This window comes from Podarcis cretensis, assembly GCF_951804945.1.
Source record: "Podarcis cretensis genome assembly, chromosome: 8".
Lineage (NCBI taxonomy): Eukaryota > Metazoa > Chordata > Lepidosauria > Squamata > Lacertidae > Podarcis > Podarcis cretensis.
This window is the reverse complement of record NC_137177.1, coordinates 75,856,605-75,880,661: the sequence shown is the minus strand read 5'-3', so window position 1 is coordinate 75,880,661 and position 24,057 is coordinate 75,856,605. Positions and strand designations below refer to the sequence as shown.

Below are 24,057 nucleotides of genomic sequence, written 5' to 3'. Positions count from 1 at the left end.
AGGAAGGCTATGTTCTGCCTCTGTGGTCAGAGACAATATTGTTTGTTTACTGGGTCCCACTTTCTGGTTTCCTAGAGGCTTCTGGTTGGCCACCGTAAGAACATGATGCTGGACTAGATTAGCCACTGGCCTGATCAGCAGGCTTCTCTTGCATCCTTAATGAAGACGAGATAAAATAAATGACTTTTTCATTCCCATGAGATCTAGCTCACCAATTTGGATAGCTTTTAAAGAGGATTAGACAAATTCATGGAGGATAAGGCTGTCAGTATCTACCAGCAACTAGGGCTATGTTCTCCCTCTCCCGCCAGAGGCAGCATGGCTCTGAAGACCACTTGCTGGGAATGTATTTATTTATTTATTTTATGACTAATTAATTAAATAAATTTCCATACCGCCCTTCATCTGAGGATCACGGGGCAGTTTGCAATATAAAAACACAAAAACACAAAATACATAGTAACAAATGAAAACAACCCACCCCCATCACAGTTTAAAAGGCCATAGATTGTTTAATCAGCCAAAGGCCTGGGAAGAGAGGAATGATTTTGCCTGACGCCTAAAGATATGCAACGAACGTGCTAGGCGAGTCTTCCTGGGGAAAGCATTCAGCAAGTGGGGAGCCACTGCAGAAAAGGCCCCGTTCCTCTGTTGCCACTCTCTGGACCTCTTGTGGAGGAGGCACACAAAAGATTATGATCTCAGGGTTTGGGCTGGTTCATATAGGGAGAGGTGGTCCTTGAGGTATTGGAGTCCTGAGCCATTTAAAAGTGGGGAATCACAATTGGGGAGCGTGCTGTTGTGCTCTGGTCCTCCTGTTTGGCCTCTGATGAGCTAAGCCTGAAAGCGAATCCACAGCTTCTAGAACTCCCATGCAGAAAATGATGATCTGGGAGCTCCAGCCAAGCCAAGCCAAGCCAAGATTCAAAATTACAAAGGAGTCTTTCCAGGACAGGGTAGACGGACTGGTAAACTTGTCACAGTTTCCCAGAATCTGGTGGGTGGAGGAAGTGGAGGGAAGCTGAAACCAGCCTGGAGATTGAAATTCATCAGCTGGTTAGTGACGGGCTTTAGCTCAGTTGTAGAGCATCTGCTTTGCCTGCCAAAGGTCCCAGGTTCAATCCCCAGCATCTTCTGGTAGGGTTGGGAATGTCCCTTGCCTGGAGAGCTGATGCCAATCAGTATAGAAAACGTTAAGTCAAGGGGACCCTTGACCTGACTCTGTGTAAGGCAGCACCCTGTGTTTCTAGCCCTACTGTGCCTGGACTTCCCAGGTGAGTTTGTGAGAGAGCCCCAGTAGCCAGTCAGGGGCTGAGCATCATCCCACCTGGGGACTTGATCCTGAATCTGAATCTGAAATGAAGTAGGTTGCCCGAGGCAGTCTTCAGAGGCTTGCTGGGGGTGGGGAATTCTCATCCACTGTCACTTGTCAGCATCTAAATTTAGGCTGCCTCTTGTCTGGAATCTTGTCTCTCCAGCTTGCGGGCGGAACATGCAGAATTAATTTCAGAGGCGGGGAAAGGGCTAATGATTTATTTACAGCTGGAGGGAGTGTGACCGGGTGTGTGTGTGTGTGTGTGTGTGTGTGTGTGTGGTGCAAGGCAGCGTTTGGGCTTCCTTAATACATGTCAGGCCTCGGCTTCTTCTCCTTCCTGGAAGATCATCTTGTTACTTGAGACACGATCTCTCACTGCCACCAGCCTCCCTTATCCACTGTGCTTCTGAATACATTTGCTGGGAATCTCAGGTGGGATCCTGCTTTTGTGGGCTTCCTATTCAGGCACCTAGCTGGCCACTGTGAGGACAGGGTGCTGGACTATGGTGGGCCACGGGCTTGATCCAGCAACAGGGCTCTCCTTACAACGTGCTTTTCTGCCAGCTTATTCAGCTCGCTTTTTAAAGCAGTACTTTGCCCTGGTGAAGGCATAACATTTCCTGGTCCCTTAATAGTTGAAGGGATCAGGAGTGCCTTACTTCTTCACTGTTCTCTTTCTTGCAGTGGATGAACAAGGCACTTCCTCACCAACCTCAGCCTGCCCTTAGCAGCCACCATACACCTTCCTTCTTCATAGCATCCATCCCTGGAGATAGCCCTTGGCTTCCTCCTCCTGGTTCTCAATCTTTGACAGCTTGGCAGGAAGAACAATGGCTCCACCTGACATTGGCTATGGCTCCACCTACTTTGGGGCTCCCTCCTTTCTGCCCCACCAGTCTCAGTAGGCTACAGTCACCTCTGTTCCTTTCCTCCCTCAAACCCGATCCTCCCCCCCAAAAAAAACATTAACTAGAGTATTGTGCTACTTCTGTGCCAACATTAACTGTGACTAGCTCTAAGACAGAGTTTCAGGCCAGGGACTGAAGCTTGCTTGCACCCCAGGTTTAAAGGTAAACTGTGGTTTGTGGCAAATGTCTGTGCAGATAGACACTACACTGCGTTTTAGCATTGAAAAGGTGGGAGAGGGTGAACACAGTACTTTAGACAGAGGTAACAAGATGAGGGAGTGTTACCACCCCCCTAGTCTGTGAGCCTGAGCTTCTCTGAGCTGTAACATCCTATTCAGCACCTGCGACTGAAAGTTCTCTCTCTCTTTCTCTCTTTCTTCCTTTCCCCCCTCCTCCTCCTCTCTCAACAGGATACATGCACATTGGGATCTGAACATCTCTTTCCGTGAGACCTCTTGCAGGTACCAATTTTGGGGCCCCTCTTTGTATGGTAGGCCAAGAGTTTATATAACAATGCATTTGGGGGTGGGATTGTTGGGTACCACTTAAAAATATGGAAGGCTGCTCTTGTAGGGATCGACTGTGATTTGGGGTTTCTTGGTTTTCCTTCTTTTTCCCCGCTTTCGTTTTTTGTCTTCATCAGTGCAATCAAAACTCATACTTAAATGCAGAAAAGGGTAATTTGCACAACCAATTGGGAAGGTAGAGAATTTGAGTCACGTAGACCCCTGCAGAGTTTGTTACGGCTGAAGTGATCCACACGACTGATTTAGCACGCAGCCAAACTGTCCTTTCTAGCAACACCATTTTACTTCTTTTTCATTTAATTGAAACACCATTTTGATTGGGGGGGGGGGCGATACCTCCCAGTCACACAGTCAATTCTTGCCCTCCAAAATGAATTGGGTAGACAGTACACCTGGGACATTCTAGGAGGAGATGTCATCCTCATAAGAGGGGCCAAAAACAAAACGTCAGCCACCCATTCTTAAGCACCCTTGAACCTTTCAGGCAACTTCACTGCTGCTCTGAAACAAGCCCCCTCATTTCACCACCCAGCATTAAGCAGCAGGTTTGACAGTTCAGCCACATGACACATACAAGCCAATCCTTAGTCCTCCGTCTATTCTAGGTAGGTGGTATTTCTGGGATGTGAGGTGGGTTGGGGTGTAAGCCAGCCTTTCATCCCCAACATGGCACCCCTTTCCATTGATGTTGACTCCCAGCTGTTCTGGCTGGAGCTGATGGGAACCGTAGACCAAAACATCTGGAGGGCATCGGATCCAGGAAACCCTGAGGTTCACTGAGGTCTTTTTCCAGAGGCAACCTGCTTCTGAGGTTAACCATTATCCTGAACTGGTCCCACACTATGTCGCGCATACTCTATTACCTTACACGCCTGTGGTTGTTTTGTCTTGTCTCTACCCTTTGCAACATGTCTGGGAACAGCCTGACTTGATTGTGCCTGCCTTCCTTTCCTCTCCTTCCTTTGATCTTCCTTTCCAAGTCTGCAAAGGTGCCCTGCCTCCTCTCCCCTAAGCAGTCTGGTCACCTTGGAGTTGCTGTCTCAGTTGTCCTCGATGAAAGAATGTTTAATTAGATACAAACAGGTCCCATGCATTCTCGATGCCAAAACCCCAACACTGGTGGGGAGGTTCCTTCCGCTCCCTCCCTTTCCTGAAAGGGGAAATATTTCAGTCTCCTGAGGTCTCCAGGGTAATATTTTCTCTTCAGTACTTTGAAGCCATTCACACAGCTGATATAGTAGTGCCTTAAGTGTGTGTCTCTATCTTTTTTAAAGAAACGGCTCCATGTGGTGCCATTCCCTTTATTTCTTTTTTTAAGCATCGTTAGAAGCTTTCTTTTTTCAAGAATCAAAATGGTGATACTTCTTCCCTTTTTAGACTTCCCCAACACTTAAACAACAACAAAAATCAAGCAAAGGGGGTCTGTCAGGATCCCAAGTTGGACTACAATTCCCATCATCTCTTGCCATTGGTTGTGCTGGTGGGGGCTGATGGGAGTTGGGAGTCCAACACCTTATAGCACTACATTGGCTACCCCTAGCCCAGCCATTCAGGGAGCTGAACAGCTTCAGTGGACTTCCGGTTTTTGCTTTGTGAATCCAAAGTAAATCGTTTGGGTCTTACAAGTAGGTACACATCATACATTTAAAGCACATGCCCCCCCCAAGCATCCTGGGAACTGTAGTGCTGGGCATTTTAGCTATCTGAGGAGTAAGCTGTAGTTCCCAGAGGGAAGCAATGCACTTTAAATTTGCTTTAAATGAATGATGTGTATGCAGCTTATGTCAGCTGTTTTAATTGCTTATATGTAAGTGGCTCTGGGAGCCTTCTTTGGCTGGGGACAATTGTTCTAAATAAAAATTTAAAAGCGCACGTGTACATAGTCTAGGACACAAGCTTTGGGCATTCAAGTATACAAAGGCGTACCTGGATCACTTACACAAGTAAAAGGTTTCCTCATGGCTGTGCCATTGAAAACACATGGCTTCCCCCAAAGAATCCTGGGGGGTATAGTTTGCTTAGGGTGCTGGGAATTGTAGCTCTGTGTGGTGCAAGCTAAATGTGTATATGGTGTGTTTGCAGGGTTAGCTCTCGCTAGAATTAAGGCTCCTTGCAAGGGAGAATTGGCCAAATTAGCAAGCGTAAGGAGAAAGGAACAGCTGCTCAAAGTTGTGCTTCCAGCCTGATTGACGCATGTTTCATGTTTTGTCTGTGGCGGGTGAGACAGTAGACAGGAATGGTGGCGTGGGTGGCACATCACCACATCTGTCAAACCTGCCCTTCGTGTGATCTTAAAACATTTAATTGGTTGGTAAGGGTAGGACAGGACAGAGGTTATGAAACTGAGGAGCAGGGTGGTCAGTTTTTGTTTCTCTCCGTTGCTTCCGTTTTCCATTCTTAAATTGGGTTTCTTCACATTTCCACATTCTAGTGTGAATTTTTCATAATAAACACGTTTTTGTATGCAGCTTTGACTTCAGCGATCTTCCCTACCTTTGTCTGTTGTTTTCACCAATACACACATTTTTATGTATACCCTCTAATTTATGCATTTTTGTACACATTCATTGGCTGGGTTGCAAAATTTGCAAATTCTGAAGGAAACTGTATTTCTGTTCATGTTTTGGTTCGAGAAGTGCAGATTATTAAAATGCCAGCAAAACTAATTGCTCCTCCATTCCTATTGTGGGGCTGCTGACCCCGTGGTGGTACAGACAGGTCACAGTACCATTAACCCTTTGCAACCATAGCACTGGTTTTTATTAACTGTGGCTAAGCATTAATATCCAATTTCGTAAGAAGAGCCCCATTGGATCAGATCAAAGCCCCATCTCATCCACCATCCCACCGGATAACCTATTGGAAGCTCACCTTAAAGCCATGCCTTAAGTATTTCCCCTTGTATCGAGACAAAATTATGGACTCAGTGTGGGTTTGGAAACCAAGGCTAGTGTTAAGGTGATCCTTGAGGTGGTGCAGTGGGTTTTCAAGCCAGGGATAAGATGATTTCTCTACCTCTATAGACTCTGTTTACAAAGGGACAGCAAGGGTCTTGCTGATGTCTCCCTATAAACACCTTATGAAGGCAGGGCTTTGCTTGCTGAGCTAGCCGTGGCTTTACTTTGTGTGTGGTGGTGTGGGAGGCTCTGAACTTCAATTAGGATGACAAATTCTGGTTAGTGCTAATCGTGTTTAGGTGTTAGGTCAGCACCAGACTGTGGAAGTTACAAAAGAACTGGAAGGGAAGCTGTTGCATTTTGGATCTGTTTCAAATTGAGTAGCTCAATTGGTAGAGTATGAGACTCTTAATCTCAGGGTTGTGGGTTTGAGCTCCACATTAGGCAAAAGATTCTTGCATTGCAGGGGGTGGGACTAGCTGAGTCTCATGGTGCTTTAATTTTTGAAGGCTGGACTGTCCCTACCAGTTTGGCCTATCCACATGAGCCAGCTTCAATATATTAACAGTATTGGCTTCTTGATCAGATCTTCTTAGAACTTTTCAACTTCCTACTCATACCTTTAGGACAAGGGGAGGAACATTTTTCATCCTGAGGGCCACATTTCCCTCTGGGTAACCATCTGGGGGCCACATGCCAAGGCCGGGTGGGACAATTGGCATAGCTTGGCATACAGAGAGAGTGATAAATTTGATGAGAGCATTGAATAGGTGTTGGGTTTTTGTTCTCTAATCCCAACCCAGCCATGAAACCTGCCGTCCTACTCAAATAGACACACTGAAATAAGTGGATCTTAGTAATGAAGAAGAAGAAGAGTTTGGATTTGATATCCCGCCTTTCACTCCCCTTCAGGAGTCTCAAAGCGGCTAACATTCTCCTTTCCCCCACAACAAACACTCTGTGAGGTGAGTGGGGCTGAGAGACTTCAAAGAAGTGTGACTGGCCCAAGGTCACCCAGCAGCTGCATGTGGAGGAGCGGAGACGCGAACCCGGTTCCCCAGATTACGAGACTACCGCTCTTAACCACTACACCACACTGGTGTATGCCCATTAACATCAGTGTATCTACTCTTGAGTGGGACAAGCATTGAATACCCCCAATGAGGGGTATTACTCAGAAGGGTGGTGGGAATGGGTGATTGGCAGATAGCTGTGATGAGCCTGTTGACGACTCTTAACGACTGCAAAGAGAAAGGCTGGAAAGAGAAGCTGCTGAATTGCAACTTATCACCAAACTTAAAACCATGGAGAGACCTGGTCTGAACAAAGACATTGGATTCTTATCTCATTATACATGACAAGCCATTTTTCACCTTCTCACCCCTTGCTTTTTCCTGTAAGACCTATTGCAGTCGTTAAGAGTCGTCAACAGGCTCATCACAGCTATCTGCCAATCACCCATTCCCGCCACCCTTCTGAGTAATACCCCTCCCCACCTTCTCACTATATAGAAGGGTCTGGTGACTTCTGTTTCAGTGTATCTGAAGAAGTGTGCATGCACACGAAAGCTCATACCTAGAACTAACTTAGTTGGTCTTTAAGGTGCTACTGGAAGGAATTTTTGGCCATGAAGCTCACTGTGTGTGAACCTGGTCCAGGACCTACCTTTCAGCTCAGCCTACCTTGCAGAGTTGATGTGAGGATTGAATGAGGAGTGGCGGAGGGCAGGTGGGCATGGGCATACATTCCACACCTTGAGCACCTTGGAGATAAAGGAGGGATATAAACTGAATTAAAAAAAAAAAAAGATAAAACAGGATCAATGCCAGCTATCCTGTTTTTTTTTTTTTTTGTGTGTGTGTGTTAGTCACAACCTGTTTTACAGAAGCTATTTAACACTTCAGGTACATTCTTAGCTCTCTGGAACACACAAGCTTGGCTCTGCAGGACCTCATCCAGGGTGTTTTGATTCTTTCTCTTTCTTGATACTCATCTTCCTGAAAGAAGACATTACAAAGGCCAAGCCAAGCCCAGGCTGTCTTTGCCTTGACATCTCTTGCTGGTTGCTCAGCTGCCGTACCAGGACGTTCTTCCTGTAGGTGAGGCCAACATCAACAAGGAAATGGTTGCTGGTGGCTGGCAATCAAAACAGACCGTCATGGGAAGGTGGCATTATGGCGAGTGAAAGGTGTGTCCCCCCAACCCCCCCCCCCGCACAAACACACGTCATTGGTGCATTTGTGTGGTTTTCGGGCAACAGCTGGAGAAAAAGCAGTAAATAGACTCATGTTGTGTAATTTGAAAGGTATTTTAAAGTTAAGGAAAGAAGTAATCTCTGGAGGAGATGCTGCTGTTTGATGCGCCTCCAGGCTCCATGTGCTTTTCTGAGTACTTAGGCCGAAGGATCTCTTTCTGTTGAAAAACCTTTTCATTTTGCAGAAGAATTCTGGGGCATGTTGGGAGCTGTTTCCAGCCTCAGGGCCACATAGCCTTCTGGGCGAACTTCTGGGGGGGTCAGGGTCCCGCAATTGCCCAGGGACACCCCACGATCAACCAGTACAGTGGTACCTCGGGTTAAGTACTTAATTCATTCCAGAGGTCCGTTCTTAACCTGAAACTGTTCTTAACCTAAAGCACCATTTTAGCTCATGGGGCCTCCTGCTGCTGCCGCACCGTAAGAGCACAATTTCTGTTCTTATCCTGAAGCAAAGTTCTTAACCTGAAGCACTATATCTGGGTTAGCGGAGTCTGTAACCTGAAGCCTATGTAACCTGAGGTACCACTGTAGGTCGTGATCAACCTGTTGGACACCACTGGCTTAGAGGATCTCTAACAGGGTTTTGTTTAGCAGTCACACCAAACTACAATTCCCAGAAATTGGGGGGGGGGGATGGGAGGTCATGACACTTTGACTATTATAGAACTGGTATACATCAGCAGTGGAGGCATGTTCTTTCCCCACCCCCTTTTCTATTTCTCTCTCTTTGTTTTGCTTTTAAAAGTGGAACATTGAGCTGCCCATGGGACGACCCACTTTAGGCCAGCTTTGCAATGTCCATTGAACTTCTGCTGTGTGTTGTCAAGCCTTTTTTGGTCTCACCGTTGCCCCACTTGAACCAAGAGTGTCCTGCAGAAATGCTCCCCGCTAAATGCACCTGGTGCTGTTCCACGCTTGCATATTCCATGGGGAGAAGAGGCAGGGCAGCCAGACCGTTTTGCAAGGGGACACCATTTACCAACTGAAAGCCACCTCTTTTGAGGGAACCCTCGATCGCTTCCCCCAGCTTGGAAGTCCGCTGGGGTGCCTCTTCGTTCTGCGCGCCCCTCATGTCGCCCTGTCAGCGAGTCTTTGTATTAATAGCCACATTGCGCTGTGGTCAGGGGATGATCGATAACACAGGTGCTTGATGGATGTTGAGAGGGAAGATTTATAGGTGCTGGTAGCGGTCGAGGCGGGCAAGCCAATGGAGATAGACAGCAGGGGGCAGCGGGGGAGGCGGAGAGTCCTTCAGAACTCTGGCAAGGAGCAGACACTGCAGAGATATGTATCTGCAATAAAAAAGGCCTCTTGTTCCTTTAAACAAAGCTGCTCTTTACGCTTGGACCTTCCTCTTGGACCAACTGCACTGGGCCCTCTCTAAAAACCACAGCAGGTGCTGCAACCTTCCAACAGTTTGACTTCACTCCCGAAGGAGCACTCCTCCGTTGTCTCCCAAGACAGACAGATGCCAACAACGTGTGACTCCCAGCGGCGGGTATTCAGAAGTCTACTGCCTCCAACGGTGGAGGGAGAAGCCAGCTGTCGTGACTAGCAGCCACCAATAGCTGTACTCTTCATGAATTTATCTCATCGCCTTTTAAACCCATCCGATGGAATAAGATGAATCTAAGAAGAGCCTGGGACGTGGGTGGCGCTGTGGGTTAAACCACAGAGCCTAGGACTTGCCGATCAGAAGGTCGGCAGTTCGAATGCCCGTGACGGAGTGAGCTCCCGTTGCTCAGTCCCTGCTCCTGCCAACCTAGCAGTTTGAAAGCACGTCAGAGTGCAAGTAGATAAATAGATACCACTCCGGCGGGAAGGTAAAGGGCGTTTCTATGCGCTACTCTGGTTCGTCAGAAGCGGCTTAGTCATGCTGGCCACATGACCTGGAAGCTGTACGCCGGCTCCCTCGGCCAATAAAGCGAGATGAGCGCCGCAACCCCCGAGTCGGCCACGACTGGACCTAATGGTCAGGGGTCCCTTTACCTTTACCTTTTAAGAAGAGCCTGACTGCTGGATCAAGGCAACAGCCTGTTTCACCTAGTCCAGCATCCTGCTCTCATCCTCCCCACTTTTGCTTCCCGGCAACGGGCACATGGAGGCATACTGCTTCCGACACTGGCGGTACAGCATAGCCATTGGGACTAGTAGCCATTGATAGCCTTTTCTTGCATAGATTTGCCTGTCCTCTTTTAAAGCTGTCCAAGCTGTTGGCCATTGCTGCCTCCTGCGGGAGTGAGTGCTATAGTTTAGCTAGGCACTTGCTGTCTGAACAGAAGAGAAGCTCACGATGTGCTTAATCCCGAAGCCTAGCAGAGCTGAAAAGGGCCCTTTTACAGCCTCCCTAGCTTGACATTAGAATAAGTTGGAAGGAGGCAGGCAGGCGGGAGGTGCTCTTTAGATTTGGTGGGCTGCATAGCCCTGTTCACTTTAACGTTGGCTTGCCCAAGGCTGATCTGAGCATCTCGGATGAAAACCACCCCGCGGCTTCCCGGCAGGCTGCGATGCCCCTCTGTTCAATACCGGAGTGCTGTTGAGCTCTGCAGCGGCACATTCGCTCCTTCCCTGTCTCGCTGCCCTCGCTGCTCGCTGATTAGACACTCGATTGCAAGGCTTGAGAGCCTTGACCCAAATCCTTGCGTTGCTCATCTTCAGGTTTTTATCCTCTCGGGGCTGTTCTGCCCGCCATCGACCAGCGAAGAAAGGTATTGGCCATGCGGCGAGCGATTAGGGAGGTTTTGTCGTGCTGTGCGCAAGGCGATAAGTGGGAAACGGGGGGTGGGGGGGTTGTCTCAGATCAAGTTGAGCTGTCAGCTTCTCTCAGATCACCGTCCTTTCTTTCGGCTGACTCAGAGGTCCTGGTCTTACCGAACGGGGAGTTTTGGAGAGGGCTGACCTTGCTGGCTGGCTCAAGGCCTTTCCCGCCTGCAGGCTGGTCTGTGCAAAGCCAAGGATATCTGGGGGAAGCCTCTTACTGCGAATCATCCCTTGCACTGCAGCCAGAGGGTGTTAATCCTTTTGGTTGTACGAGAATGTGAGGCTGTTAGAATAGGGGTGGCAAATCGATGGTGTTATCGATGGCTATTGGCCATGATGACTGTGCTCTGGAGGGTGAGGGCTCTTGTGCTCAGGTCCTGCTTCCAGGCTTCTGGTGAGCATCTGGTTGGCTGCTGCGAGAACTGGATGCTGGACTGGATGGGCCATTGCCTGCATCTAGCAAGCTCTTCAATGATTATTATTATTATTATTATTATTATTATTATTATTATTACCCTGCCCATCTGGCTGGGTTTCCCCAGCCACTCTGGGCGGCTTCCAACAGAATACAGTGGTACCTTAGGTTACATACGCTTCAGGTTACAGACTCCGCTAACCCAGAAATAGTGCTTCAGGTTAAGAACTTTGCTTCAGGATGGGAACAGAAATCGTGCTCTGGCGGCGCGGCGGCAGCAAGAGGCCCCATTAGCTAAAGTGGTGCTTCAGGTTAAGAACAGTTTCAGGTTAAGAACGGACCTCCAGAACGAATTAAGTTCTTAACCCGAGGTACCACTGTATTAAAATGCAATAGTCTATTAAACATTAAAAGCTTCCCTAAACAGGGCTGCCGTCAGATGTCTTCTAAAAGTCTGGTAGTTGTTTTTCTGTTTGAAATCTGGTGGGAGGGCGTTCCACAGGGTGGGTGCCACTACTGAGAAGGCCCTCTGCCTGGTTCCCTGTAACATGGCTTCTCATAGCGAGGGAACCGCTCTTTTTCAGTGCGACAGTCGCATTCCCTTCCAGGCAACTTTTCAGGGACCGCATACCTTTTCATTCAACTTTCCTCCAAGGAGCTCAAGGTAACATATCGTTTCCCATGAAATAGGATAGGCTGGGTGACTCTGGCTGCCCAAGGTCACTCCCATCCGTTTCATCGCTGATTGGTGATTTGAACCCTGGTCTGCACCACACATGAGTAGGCAGGGCCAGAGGCGGACGTGGGCAGACATTAATGTTAATTTGCCCAATGTTGCCCCAGGGCATTCCTTATAGGTAAGCTGCCTCCTACTACTGGAAGGGTCCTCTGGATCCTTTTGACCAGCGGTTCTCAACCTGTGGGTCCCCAGATGTTATTGGGACTACAACTCCCATCATCCCTGAGCTCTGGCCTTGCTAGCTAGGGGTGATGGGAGTTGTAGTTCAACAACATATGGGGACCCACAGGTTGAGAAAGGCTGCTTTTGACTCCTCCCCTGGGTGGGAGGCAGAGGGTGGGGAGTCATCCCTCTCTCCAGACCAACCCTGCCTGCTGTCCTTTAGTCTTTTTTCTCTGAAGTGGTAAATTCTTTCCCATCTGTAGCCTTGATTTGTGAGTTCAGTAGTCTTTTTCCACCTTTCCTCCCCCCCCCCCATTTGGGACCCTATGAGTTAAAGTTACTACTAGATTTATTACCTTACCTTCACCAGCAGGTCCCAGGGCAGGTTACAACAATTTAAACTTCAGAATTAAAAACAGATAAAACATATTACAGTTACAGGAATAGGGGTGGGACCTGAAAATCTCCTTTCTTGGGGTCATTAGCATTTCACCCTCAGTTCTTTCCCCTCAGACTTTCCCCTATTCCTCCCCCCCCCCTTAGCTGCTTTGTCCATTTGGGCCTCCATATTATTGCTTCTTCATCCGCACTGTTACTTGTCGCTTTTGAGGGAGGGAGGGAGAAGAGTTTAGATTTGACGGACTGAGCATGAGGGAATCAGTCGTTGGCGGCTTGGTGAGTCTACAGCCCGAGTTTGGCACACTCCACATCTCTGGGTTGCCATTTTCTGCCCTTGCGGTAGAATCATTGGCATTGGGCCTAACAGCACTTTGGTGCCATGTTGTCTCACAAATGCCTGTGCCCTGTGGGGTTGCGGTTACCAAGCTCCCCCACCCCACATCTTCATTGTTCGATCTCCACTGCCTTTCCACTGTCATCACACCTGTCTACCTCATCCAGGCAGCTCTTTTTATTGGGGTCATGCAGCACGGGTGGTTGACTGTTCCTCAGCCATTTTCCTGTATTTCTGCTTAATGTGCAGGGATGCTGCATTCTAATTATTGCATTTATATACAGTGGAACCTTGGGTTATGTACCGTCCTCCTTACGAACGCTTCAGATAATGAGCTCTGCTAACCCAGAAGTAGATGCTACTGGTTGTGAACTTTGCCCTGGGATCCGAGCAGAAGTTGCGCGATGGCGGTAGTGGGAGGCCCCATTAGCAAAAGCATGGCTCATGTTAAGAACAGTTTCGGGTTAAGAACGGATCTCCGTTAACGAATTAAGTGCATAACCGGAGGTACCACCTTTTCCTTCAAGGAGCTTGAGGTAGTGTACATGGTTTTTCCCTCCCAATGTTATCTTCACAACAACCCTGTGATATAGGCTAGGCTGAGAGGCAGTGACTGGGCCCTAGGTCATCCAGTCAGCTTTATGGCTGAGTGTTGCTCTTGAAGAGCTTGGATAAGTTTTGCTTTTAAAGGTTTTTTTTCAATATTCACCCAAGTATACACACCCACACACCCCAACCTGGTCAAACTGTCCTTGAGATCTTTCATATATCTCACAGGTTAGGCGCCAGCTTCTGTTAAATAAGGTTGTTCAGGCAGCGTCGTCGTGCTGCAACAGTATTTATAGAGCAGGCTGGGGTTCCCTTTTTAATGGCATCCATAAAAAGATCATTATTTTTCTTCTGGCGCAGACTCTGGCTGATTTACACGCCTACCCCGTCCCTTGGTGTTCGCTCTCGTTTAGGCAGCTCTGACTGATACATCGCTCCTGGTACGCTTGTTCTTAAATAACATAGACGCCTCGCAAAGCGTGACACCATCGGGGACCCATCCCCACCCCCTTTTTCTTCTTGAAACTTTGGCAATAAGATCCTTTTTTTGTTTGCAAAGAAGTTGCCTTTTGGTACTCGAATAGAGTTGAGTGCAGAAATTCCTGGGCCGTAAATGATGTTGACACCCTGCCCCCTCCCCGCTGATGCCTGACAGGAAAAGAAACATGAAATGATGCCTTATCCTGAGTCAGAATTGTTGGTCCATCTAGCTCAGTATTGCACACACTGACTGGCAGCAGCTCTCCGGGGCTTCAGGTAGGAGTCTTCATTCCCAGCCCTACCTGGAGATGCCGCAGCTGCTGTACATGCAAACGGAGTTACACCACAAAGTCACATTGAAAAACTTCACCTCCTAAGTGTAAGGCAAAGGAGATGATGATGCTTCACCTCCTCCCGTTCCGTGTATGAAGCTGACTGACCGGCCATTGAGTTTTACTTCAATACTGGCAATGGGGCTGTTCGTTCCCACCCCACCTGAAGGCAGCAGGCCTGCTTCAAAACAAGCAAAACATTTTTGTATTACTTTTATAAACGTAAAAGAACAAAGATAAATCATAACAAAGAGAGAAAATGTTTCACAGGGAGTTACAATCACATCTCATGGATGAATTCAAATTTCATTCATCAGTGCTGAAAATATTTTGAGATTTTCCCCAAAGTATTTAGTCACAATTAGCGATGTGTGGCTTGGGCTGGGGCGCTTCAGTCATTTTCGTCTCCAGAGATAAGCGTAAGGAAGGTTTGCCATGTGTCCTGAAATTTGTTGACTCCAGATCCTGTTCTTAGGGCTCTGAGCTTATGGATTGGCTTCTTCATTCACGTCACATTCCAGACCTCTTGATAAAGCAGCAGGCTTGCTGATGGGAGTAGAGAACAGGGTAGACAGGGGCATACACAGCACCGCCCTCCAATACTTCACTTCCGCCTGAGGCATCCGCCTCACTGTCCCTAATGGTAGGGCCGTTCCAGCTCCAAGTCTTCTGCCAGGCACGCAGTTCCTGCAAGCTTTTTGATAATGCTGTGTCACTGGGACGACAAGCTCATGATATAATAACCTGCTAAAGCATGCCATGTGATCTAGTTTGATTTGATGGTTTTGATTTGCAACCAAGGCTTGAAAAGCCCAATCATTCTGTTGTCTGGGCCAGCTGCAACACTCCAGGAGGCTGGTATGAACGGGAACTCTGGTGCTGTTAGATGAACTAACGAAAAGCTGGACAGTAAAATGGGGGGGGGTGTCTGTTAAAACTGCCTTTCTTTTTCGCGGGATTCCCACTTACTTCATGCTGGTATTCAAAATGGGAACATTTCTTGCATTGCAGAATAAACTGCATTTCTCATTAAAAGCATGGAACTTTCCATTTCAGTCGGCGAAAGGGAGTGAAGGGTTGTGGCTCTGTGGTTAGGACATCTGCTTTGCATGCAGAAGGTCCCAGATTCAATCCCCAGCATCTCCTGATAGGACTTTGCCACCTGAAACCCTGAAGTGTTGCTGCTAGTTAAGGTAGACTGTACTGAGCTCGATGGACCCAATGGTCTGATTCAGTATAAAGGCAGACTCCTATGTTAAAGCTCTGTGAGCTTTATACGTTGAACCTATGCAGTCAGAAACACGATGGGAGCTGCTGTGGTTATATCCTGCACTTCAAAATAATACAACTGCACAGGGCAGTGAAGGACTGACATTTCTTGGGCGTTTGTGGGTCTGTTCCCCTTTAAGGGGTGAGCTCCCATTGCTAGGTCCCAGCTCCTGCCAACCTAGCAGTTCAAAAGCACGTCAAAGTGCAAGTAGACAAATAGGCACCACTCCAGCGGGAAGGTAAACAGCATTTCCATGCCCTGCTCTGGTTCGCTGGAAGCGGCTTAGTCATGCTGGCCACATGACCCAGAAGCCGGCTCCCTTGGCCAGTAAAGCGAGATGAGCACCGTAACCACAGAGTCGTCCGCGAATGGACCTAACGGTCAATGGTCCCTTTACCTTTACCTTTTCTGTTCAGGGGAGAGGCTTTCATTATGTCAGTCAGGGGTGGGGAACCTCTGGTCCTCCAGTTGTGCAGACTCCAATCCCCATCAGCCCCAGCCAGCATGGCCAATGGTCAGGGATGCTGGGAGCTGAAGCCTGGCATCAGCTGAAGGGTCACGAGTTGCTGGACTCCAGCTCCAGAACCGTAGCTATGGGGAGCTAGCTGCGTGTTTTGCGCCAGGTGAAGCCTCCAGGGGGGGGGGTGCCATTGAGTTCTCCCAGCCTGTGTGTGTGTGTATGCGTGCCAGTGGTGACAAACTGGGTCTGTCCCTGACTACTTACCATGCTGACTGAGGCTGAAGGGAGTTGGAGTCCAGCAATGTCAGGAGATGCAAGTTTCCCCATCCACACCAAACAGGTAATATTGAAAGTGGCCAGGTGGAAGCGCCTTTCCCTGCAGCTTTTGCCCGGTGGATGCACAGGCAGATACCTCCGTCCATTTCCTTAATGTCTTTGTGGTTCTTCAGCTCTGTCTGTGCTGCTGCCGTCGTGGCCCCAACACGGCTCCTTGCTTTGCATATTGGATTTTATTTTATATGTTAAGGAAGGGCAGAGGGTCGGGACAGGTTTATGGCGACTATATTGATCAGGGAAATTTAATACGATCTCTGCAGCGGAGGAAGGATCGTTAAGAGATGGCAAGATGAGTAAAACTTTTTTCTTTTTTAAAAAAGGAATGGCTTTCCATTGTATTTCATATCTCGTTATCTTTCTGGGTCTCCTTTCGTTCCACCCCCTCCCCTCCCCAAATAAATATCCAGTGAGTGTTAGTGACTGTTTTGGGGGCACGTAGCTAGGATCAAGCTGTTCAATGCGATGGTGCATTGTCACTAGGGATGGGCAAATCTGTCAGTTTTTCTCTGTTTCCCATTTTTGCAATCTTGAATTCCTCTTTCATCCCCAGTTTCTGTTGTAATTAATTAAGTCCTCGCGAAAATTCATCAGTATTTATGCCATTTTTCCTAAGAACATGCATTTTTTGCAAAGCAGGTTCACCTAAAATAACATGTTTTTGCATGTTGTTTTCATCAATACCTGTGTTTGTATGCACACTTTATCCCACTTTATATGCCTTTATGTACATGCTATGTAGCTGGAGAAGTGCAATGCAAAATTCGGCGGAAGTGCAAATTTCAAAGGATGGTTGTGTGTTCAGTTCCAGTGGCGTAGCGTGGGTTGTCAGCACCTGGGGCAGGGCAAGTAATTTGCGCCCCCTAACCCATGGATTTGCGCCCCCTAACCCGAACCCCCAGATGTTGCGCCCGGTGCGGCCGGCCCCCCCTGCACCCCCCACGCTACGCCACTGTTCAGTTCTCATGTTGTTTTGAAAAGTACAAATCCAGTTGAATTGCCTATAAATGTAAACCAAATAGATTTTTTTCCTCTCCCACTCCACCCCACCCTCCATACCCCCCAGCTCTAGATTCACTCCCCAGCTGGAACCAAACTCCCCAATTCCAGTTTCAAAGGTCTGTTGCAGGCTTGAATTGGGATTCTGTTCCTGACACAGGTTTCGGGTTCCCTGTCCCTCATTTGTATTCTTAGCCTTCCCCCTCCCAGCACCCCCCACTCACTACTGCTGTCTCCTTCCCTTCCCTTTTGACAGCCCATCACTATGACTGCTAACACTTCGACATCTTGCCAGACCCCACAGGCGCCTGGCAGCCTTGGCGCGAGAGACGCAAGGATCCTGACGCTGATTTATTTTTTGGTTAATTGCCTCGATCCATTAGCCTCTTCATCCTTCTCCCCATTAAAGACATGTCTGACTCCTAATGCCTGTAAGTGTGTGTGTGTGTGTATTTATTATTGGATTTCTTTCCTGCCCTTCAGTATAAGATCTCAGGGCAGATTAACACTATAAAATGCAATGTTAATAACAAGGTGTGTGGTTTTTTAAAAAGAAATATCAGGGTGTGTGTACGTGTACACCTGCACATCTCACTAACATGGATAGGAAGCGAGTCAGATCATTTGGTCCCTCTAGTGCAATGTAGTCTACACTGACTGGCAGCAATTTCCCAGGGTTTCAGACAGGGAGTCTCTCCCAGCCCTACCAGGATATACCATTTGGGATTGAATTTGGAACCTCCAATTCTTAATTTATTAGGAATATAGGAAGCTTATGCTGGTTCAGGCCATTGGTCCATCTAATTCCATATTGTCTACATTGACTGACAGCAGCTGCCCAGGATTTCAGGCACTGAAGTAATACCTTCTTGCATAAGTTTGGTGTACACGAACATGCCAACACCAATGCACCTATATATGTGTTAAGATTTCCAGAAATTTCAAAGCAGGCAAACTTTCTGTTAGAATCCAGCTTCCATCAGTCGAGAGCCAGTCATGCATAATATGGGTGTTTGAGGTTCTTAAATTTTCTTCATTTTATTGGTATGAGAAATAGAGTGAGCGGGATAGGGGGAGCACTAACTCTCTGGAGAGTCAGCAAAACAGCACAAACACCTGGCTATGTTCATCCTTCCAGTGTGGTTGGCTGAGGTTATCTTTCTGCCTAGAGTTCATCTCACATGTATATCTCCTCTCGAGCTCCATTTCCTGTAAGCTTCAGAGCTATCCTGTTGCCGTTGGTGAATCATTATATTGCCATTACAGAGGATGGATTAGGATAGTTGGCCTTTTGAGAGAAGGCAAGCGGACTATTAGTCCCATTACGTGCAGACAATAGATTAATCTGGGGATGGTTGGGTGGAGACATTAACAATTGTATTTGTTTGTTATGGGCTGAATTGCAGCATTTTTCTGTCTTTTTGGTAGCCACAGTCACTTGCAAAGCATCTTGCCATGTTTGAATGTCACCCAAGGTTAACCTGAAATAGTCCGTGAAGCAAGAACCCCAATCAGGCTGAGATGGAGGCTATTAGTTTAAGCAACAGCTTTTAAAAGAAAGATAGGGAACCGGTGGTCCTCAAGATGTTGCTGCACTCCCAGCATCCCTGGCCATTGGCCATGCTGGCTAGGGCTGATGGAAGTTGTTGTTGTTGTTTTATTTTCTTGCTCATAAAGATAGCTGAAAGTGCCTTACAAGAAATACTAAAACCAATGAGAAAAATACAATTATTATTTTTAAAAAGCCCTAAAAAGTGCACACATCTATACAACTAAAAGACAAGTCTAGGAGATTCTGCCCCACCAAAAGAAGCTGCAAATACTTTGATCCTTCAAACTAAGGGCCAAAAGCCCAGGTAAAAAGGAAAGCTTTTGCCTGGCACCTAGAGCTAGAGAAAGAAGGCACCAGGCGAGTCTCACTGGGGAGAGCATTCCACAAGCAGGGGGCCACCACTGAAAAGGCCTGTTCTTGTGTTTCCACCTTCCAGACCTTGAAGGAGGAACATAGAGAAGGGCATCAGTTGACAATTGCAGGGCCCTGGCTCTTAAACAGAGGTGGGTTGAGGTTTACTGTGAACTGAGGAATATGGAGCAGGTGTTCTGGGATCCTCTGACACATTTTGCTTCTCTGGCCCTGCCCTGTGGGGAGACAGAGCATGGCCGTTAAGGCTAGTAGCCATTGGTAACCTTATCCTCAATGAATTTGTGCAGTCCTCTTTTAAACCTTTTTTCAGCTAAGCCATGTGGTTTGGCTTAATGTGTTGTCCAGTCAGAGGATTGTGGTTTGTCTTACTCCAGGCAAACCATAAGCCTGGGTGTGCACAACACACTAAGCCAAACCAAGGCTTCACTCACAGCAACATAGGACCAGGAGAGAAGCAGAGAGGCCGCCCGCAGTCTTCTGCCTGGAAGCCTGCATGCTTTAACCTTTAACTTCCAATGTGTCTACTCTTGAGTAGGACTAATATTGGATACAACCATAACTTGGCCCAGCGTTACGTGCAACCTGAGTCAAAGGGTCTCTTTCAGGGAGGCGAAATGGAATGGCATCTCCTGGGAAAGGGCATTGCTGGCTAGCTGGCTGCAACTCTCAGTTGCAACACTCCCCACTGCAGCATTTTGTTGCTGCTTCCACTTTTCTCACCCATTCCTGACGTAATACGTGAAGTGGCCATTACTTATCAGTAAAAACTGTTAAGATAGGGGACATACTTTGATTTGCTTGTCTGTGAGAAAGGGAGAGATTGGGTGTTCCTTCTGTATTTCGCCCTCCCTTTTCTCCTTTGCGCTGTCAATGCTGAAAACCTTCTAAAGCATTAATTAGCAAAAAGGCGGGGTGGAGGGAGGAAAAACTTGGTCAAATTGAAAATGGTTACGGCAACCTTCAGTCCTTCAGGAGATTATCTGTCTCCTCTTCAACCTCTCAGGAGATCCCTATCTCTCTCTTAGGCCTCCTTTTCTAATCCGTTTTTAAAATATATATATATATATAAAATACGCTGCTGGAAGGGATCAGACAACTAATCTGATTTCGTATGTGCGTATTTGGGGGAGGGAGGGCGGGCGGGCATGGGAGAGCTGGCTGTGTTTTAGAAAAAAGAAAGAAAATCACTGCATATCGGAAGGAAGTCTCTTCTTTTTAGGAGAGAGGCATCTGTGCCCCCCCAGGCTGTCCCCAGCTCAGAGGTTCTTGCGTTATGCTGGTGGGCGGTTTTCAGACTTTCTTGCTTACATATTAAGCTGCTTTATGCCCGCTCAGAGTTCACTAGCGCATTTCAGCCAAGCAAAAATGTTCAAGAAGGTTGTGAAGTAGGTCCAATGAGGTACATGCCCTGGGGGAGAGGATATATCTCAAGGGCTAGATGGAGAGACTTGCGAAATGTAATGAAACTGAAGGTACCTTTTTTCACCTTTGGTGGACCTGCCCAAAGATTAAAGCCTTCTGGGAAATGATTTATAATGAAATTAAGAAGGTACTTAAATGTACTTTTCACAAGAAACCAGAGGCATTTCTTTTGGGCATGGTCGGCCAATTGGTGTTAAGGAAGGATAGGACTTTTTTTATGTACGCCACTACAGCAGCAAGGATCCTTCTAGCAAAGTATTGGAAGACACAAGAACTCCCCACACTGGAAGAATGGCAGACGAAAGTGATTGACTTTATGGGATTGGCAGAAATGACTGGCAGAATCCGTGACCAAGAGAAAGAGACGGTGGAGGAAGACTGGAAGAAGTTTAAAGCTTACCTTAAGAACTGTTACAATATTGATCAGTGTTAAAATGTCAAGGGGAAGGAAGATGCAGAATTACAGCTGAAAATGTTTGATGACTTAAGGTGAAATTGAGAAATTTAATAAATTTAAATTTAATTGGCTAAAAGGGTTGCTGAAAAACTATAAAATAAGGATGCAAAAAGGGTGAGGTATGGGGAAGTCCGAGAAAGGAGGCTTATGAAAAGGAGGTTAAGAATCTATATTTGTGTGTTTGTTTGTATTGGTTGATGCTTTTATGTTGTTGTTGTTGCTTTGTTTTAAAATTGGAAAATTAATAAAAATTATTATAAAAAAAAATAGATGGAGAGACTTGCAGGACTGCATTTGTCTCAGAGGCTGGTCGTCACCCATCCCTGGTCTATAGGAACTGTTCAACGTGTGATGAAATTGTTCGTGGCCTGTTTCCACACAGGGGTGTGGGGAGAGTGACATGATCGGATGTCTGTGTGTGTTAGGGGATAGCAATCCCTGAGTTAGCCTCTCGAGAAAACTTAGTTGGGGAGTCTTCAAGCTGACAATCTAGTATTCTTTGAGCAGAGACTGAGGTCACATTCACACCATGCATTTAAAGCGTTATGATTCCACTTTCAAGACAGCTTCCAGGAATTATTAGAGCTGTAGCTTGTTAAAGATGCTGAGAGTTATTTGGAGCTTATTACCCACTTCCCAGATTTGCATTTGGTTGAACCATTTTCAGAATGGTTTAACAATCAATCCCTCTTCCAAGGGATTTCTGGGAATTGGAGCTCTGTGAGGGGAAATAGGGCTCCCCTTTTTATTTATTTCATAAAATTTATATACCACTTTATTGGAGGGGAAAACCTCAAAGTGATTAACTGTTTTTTATTGATAATTTCATTGTTTCATTCTTTTTGTAAACTGCTTTGAGGGATCTTTTTATGACGAAGCAGAATATAAATTTACGTAAATCTTTAGGAACTTCATTTTGCTGCCTGTATAAACCAGGCTATGGAACATTGTACTGATCTAACATGCCATTCTGTGGTCATTGCACATAAGAAGGGGGGGAAAACAGCTGCACAGACTTGCACCCTAGACTGCTGTGATGATGGGGTTATAAGCCAATTAAACCCACTTGCATGTCCACCATGTCAGGTCTCTTTCCCCACCCCACCCCTGGTCGGCCCACCCTCCTTTTCCTGTTGTGCTGACGGCAGCTTTTATCTGCCCTTTGTCCCTGACGTCCGGAGATATTGATTTGCACGATTAAGAGGAACCAATAATCACCTCAAATTAATCCTCTAAACTCCTTTGGAAATATTTTGCATAATGCTTCTCGAAGGTGGTATCTAAGCAAGGGATAAGCCTTGAAATTGCTTGCTGTGGTGTCGGCAGGAGCCAGGACGGCAGAGGAGAGGAGATATGGATTGGGCGGTATGATTTAAATGGCCAGTAGTGAAAACCAGCTTCTTCTTCACACGTAAATGATAACTTGGGTGGCTGCATCGAGGCGATTCCACCTTGAAGGAACAGGGTCGCCCTTTAGGATTGCAGCTAACATCGCTTGAAGACTCCTGTTAAGGTCAGGTTTGGTAGAGAGAGCAGTTCTGCAAGGGGTTGGGGCAAAAGGACAGATAGCACAAACCCCCGCCACTGTCTGAAAATCTGGAGCCAGACGCCCATCGACAGCACCTGCCTCTAATGACTTTTCTGTCATAAACTTTATCTGATTAAGCAGAGCGCTGGACTGGAGATTAGCGCCCCTTTTCCCCCTCCCTTTTCCTCCCACACTCTGGACGGGCTCATGGGAGCAGCTCCACAGCATTGCTGGTCCAAGCTGGGGAGGGATTCAGCCTCAAGGAGGGCTATTTAAAGAGGGACAATTGCTAGGTAATTTGGCAAATAACTCTTGGTCCCCTCACCCCAGCACTCACTGGTTAGGGTGGTCTCCGTGGAGCCAATGTGTGGGCGGTCATGTGCAGCGTCTTGCCGATGCACAGAGTAAGGCCGCTGGCTGTGTGAGTATGAACCTTCTTGGGAATTGCCTTTGCCTTAATTCTTTAATGTTGTGGGATGTTTTTGCTCCTCTGTAGTCCTTGTAGCATGTCAGGGAGAAGAGAAATTTGTGGAGGGCTTTGCCTGAATTATTTAATGTTGTGGAATGTTTTCATATCTCTGTCGGAACATGAAGTACAGAAGAGAAATCCATGGGCATTAGGTCAACTGAAGGTTGTTAGTTGTGATGGAGTCTCTGCATCCTGATCTCAAATAGATCAGCAAATTCCACAGGTGTGGGGCCACCAACAAAAGAGCCCTGTCCTCTATGCCCACCAAGCTGATAGGGAATCAGGTGCTCTTCTTTTGAACTTCATTTACAGGTAGCAGAAAGGACAACACAAGAAGATCACTATTTAAGGGGAAAAGGAAACTCGCAGAATGCAGTTCTTAGCACCTTGAATTTTATTTTCTGATGTATTCTGCAACATGTTCTTGATGCAAGGATAGTGCATTAGTGGCAAATTTATTCTCCTTTATTAGTTGTTCTGTGATGCTTCCACCAACACTACCATATTATTGCTGTCTGGAGGGGCTGTGGTGCAACAAAAGAGCGACCAAAACGAACCAGATCATGTGCAGTATTTCAACAGGATGTTACAAAATCTGCACTGCCTGGAAGTAGAGCAGTATGACCACCCCCCAAAAAATTGTAGGCATAAACAGTAACAAAAGCAAGATTGCATGTGACTACCTCGATAGCACCATGAGCACAAATGACCCCAAATGCACATTCGGAGGAGGTCTTTGGGTATCATAGGGTTGGCTTGTGGGAGAGGGCAGTTAGGGTAAAAGAGCCTCAGGAGAAGCTTGCTAGCAATTGGCTGTGTAAGTGAAACCCTTCTTCTCCCTTCCACAGCCGGGACAACGAACTCACCTCCTTCATCTCCAACCTCCACCAGAGTCGCCAGCTCGTTATGCCAGAGACCCAGAGCCGGTGCGAATTCAAGAGAAGCAGCTTGGATGTTGGCTTGGGGGCAGCAGGTAAGCTTCCTGGCTCACTACTTCTTCTCCCTCCTTGCCCCTGTGCCTTGTCCCCACCCCCAAATGTTTGGCTGTTGCCCCAGACCTGGGAAGGTGACTTTTTGTTTTGACCCTCACCTGGGCCATTCTGAGCCTCTCCTTGGTGTTT

General features: G+C 47.1%; 1 protein-coding gene across 11 annotated transcripts in view; it reads left to right on the top strand.

The window, feature by feature from the left end:
- Window positions 1–24,057, top strand: part of SAMD11 (sterile alpha motif domain containing 11) — a 333,362-nt gene that overhangs the window by 228,773 nt on the left and 80,532 nt on the right. For 10 of the 11 annotated variants that reach the window (XM_079986850.1, XM_079986848.1, XM_079986843.1 and 7 more), the window contains 2 exons: window positions 2,634–2,684; window positions 23,785–23,909. In XM_079986850.1, coding sequence (XP_079842976.1) covers window positions 2,634–2,684; window positions 23,785–23,909 — 176 coding nt within the window. The remainder of the gene's footprint in view (window positions 1–2,633; window positions 2,685–23,784; window positions 23,910–24,057) is intronic. The other variant, XM_079986844.1, reaches the window with a different exon arrangement.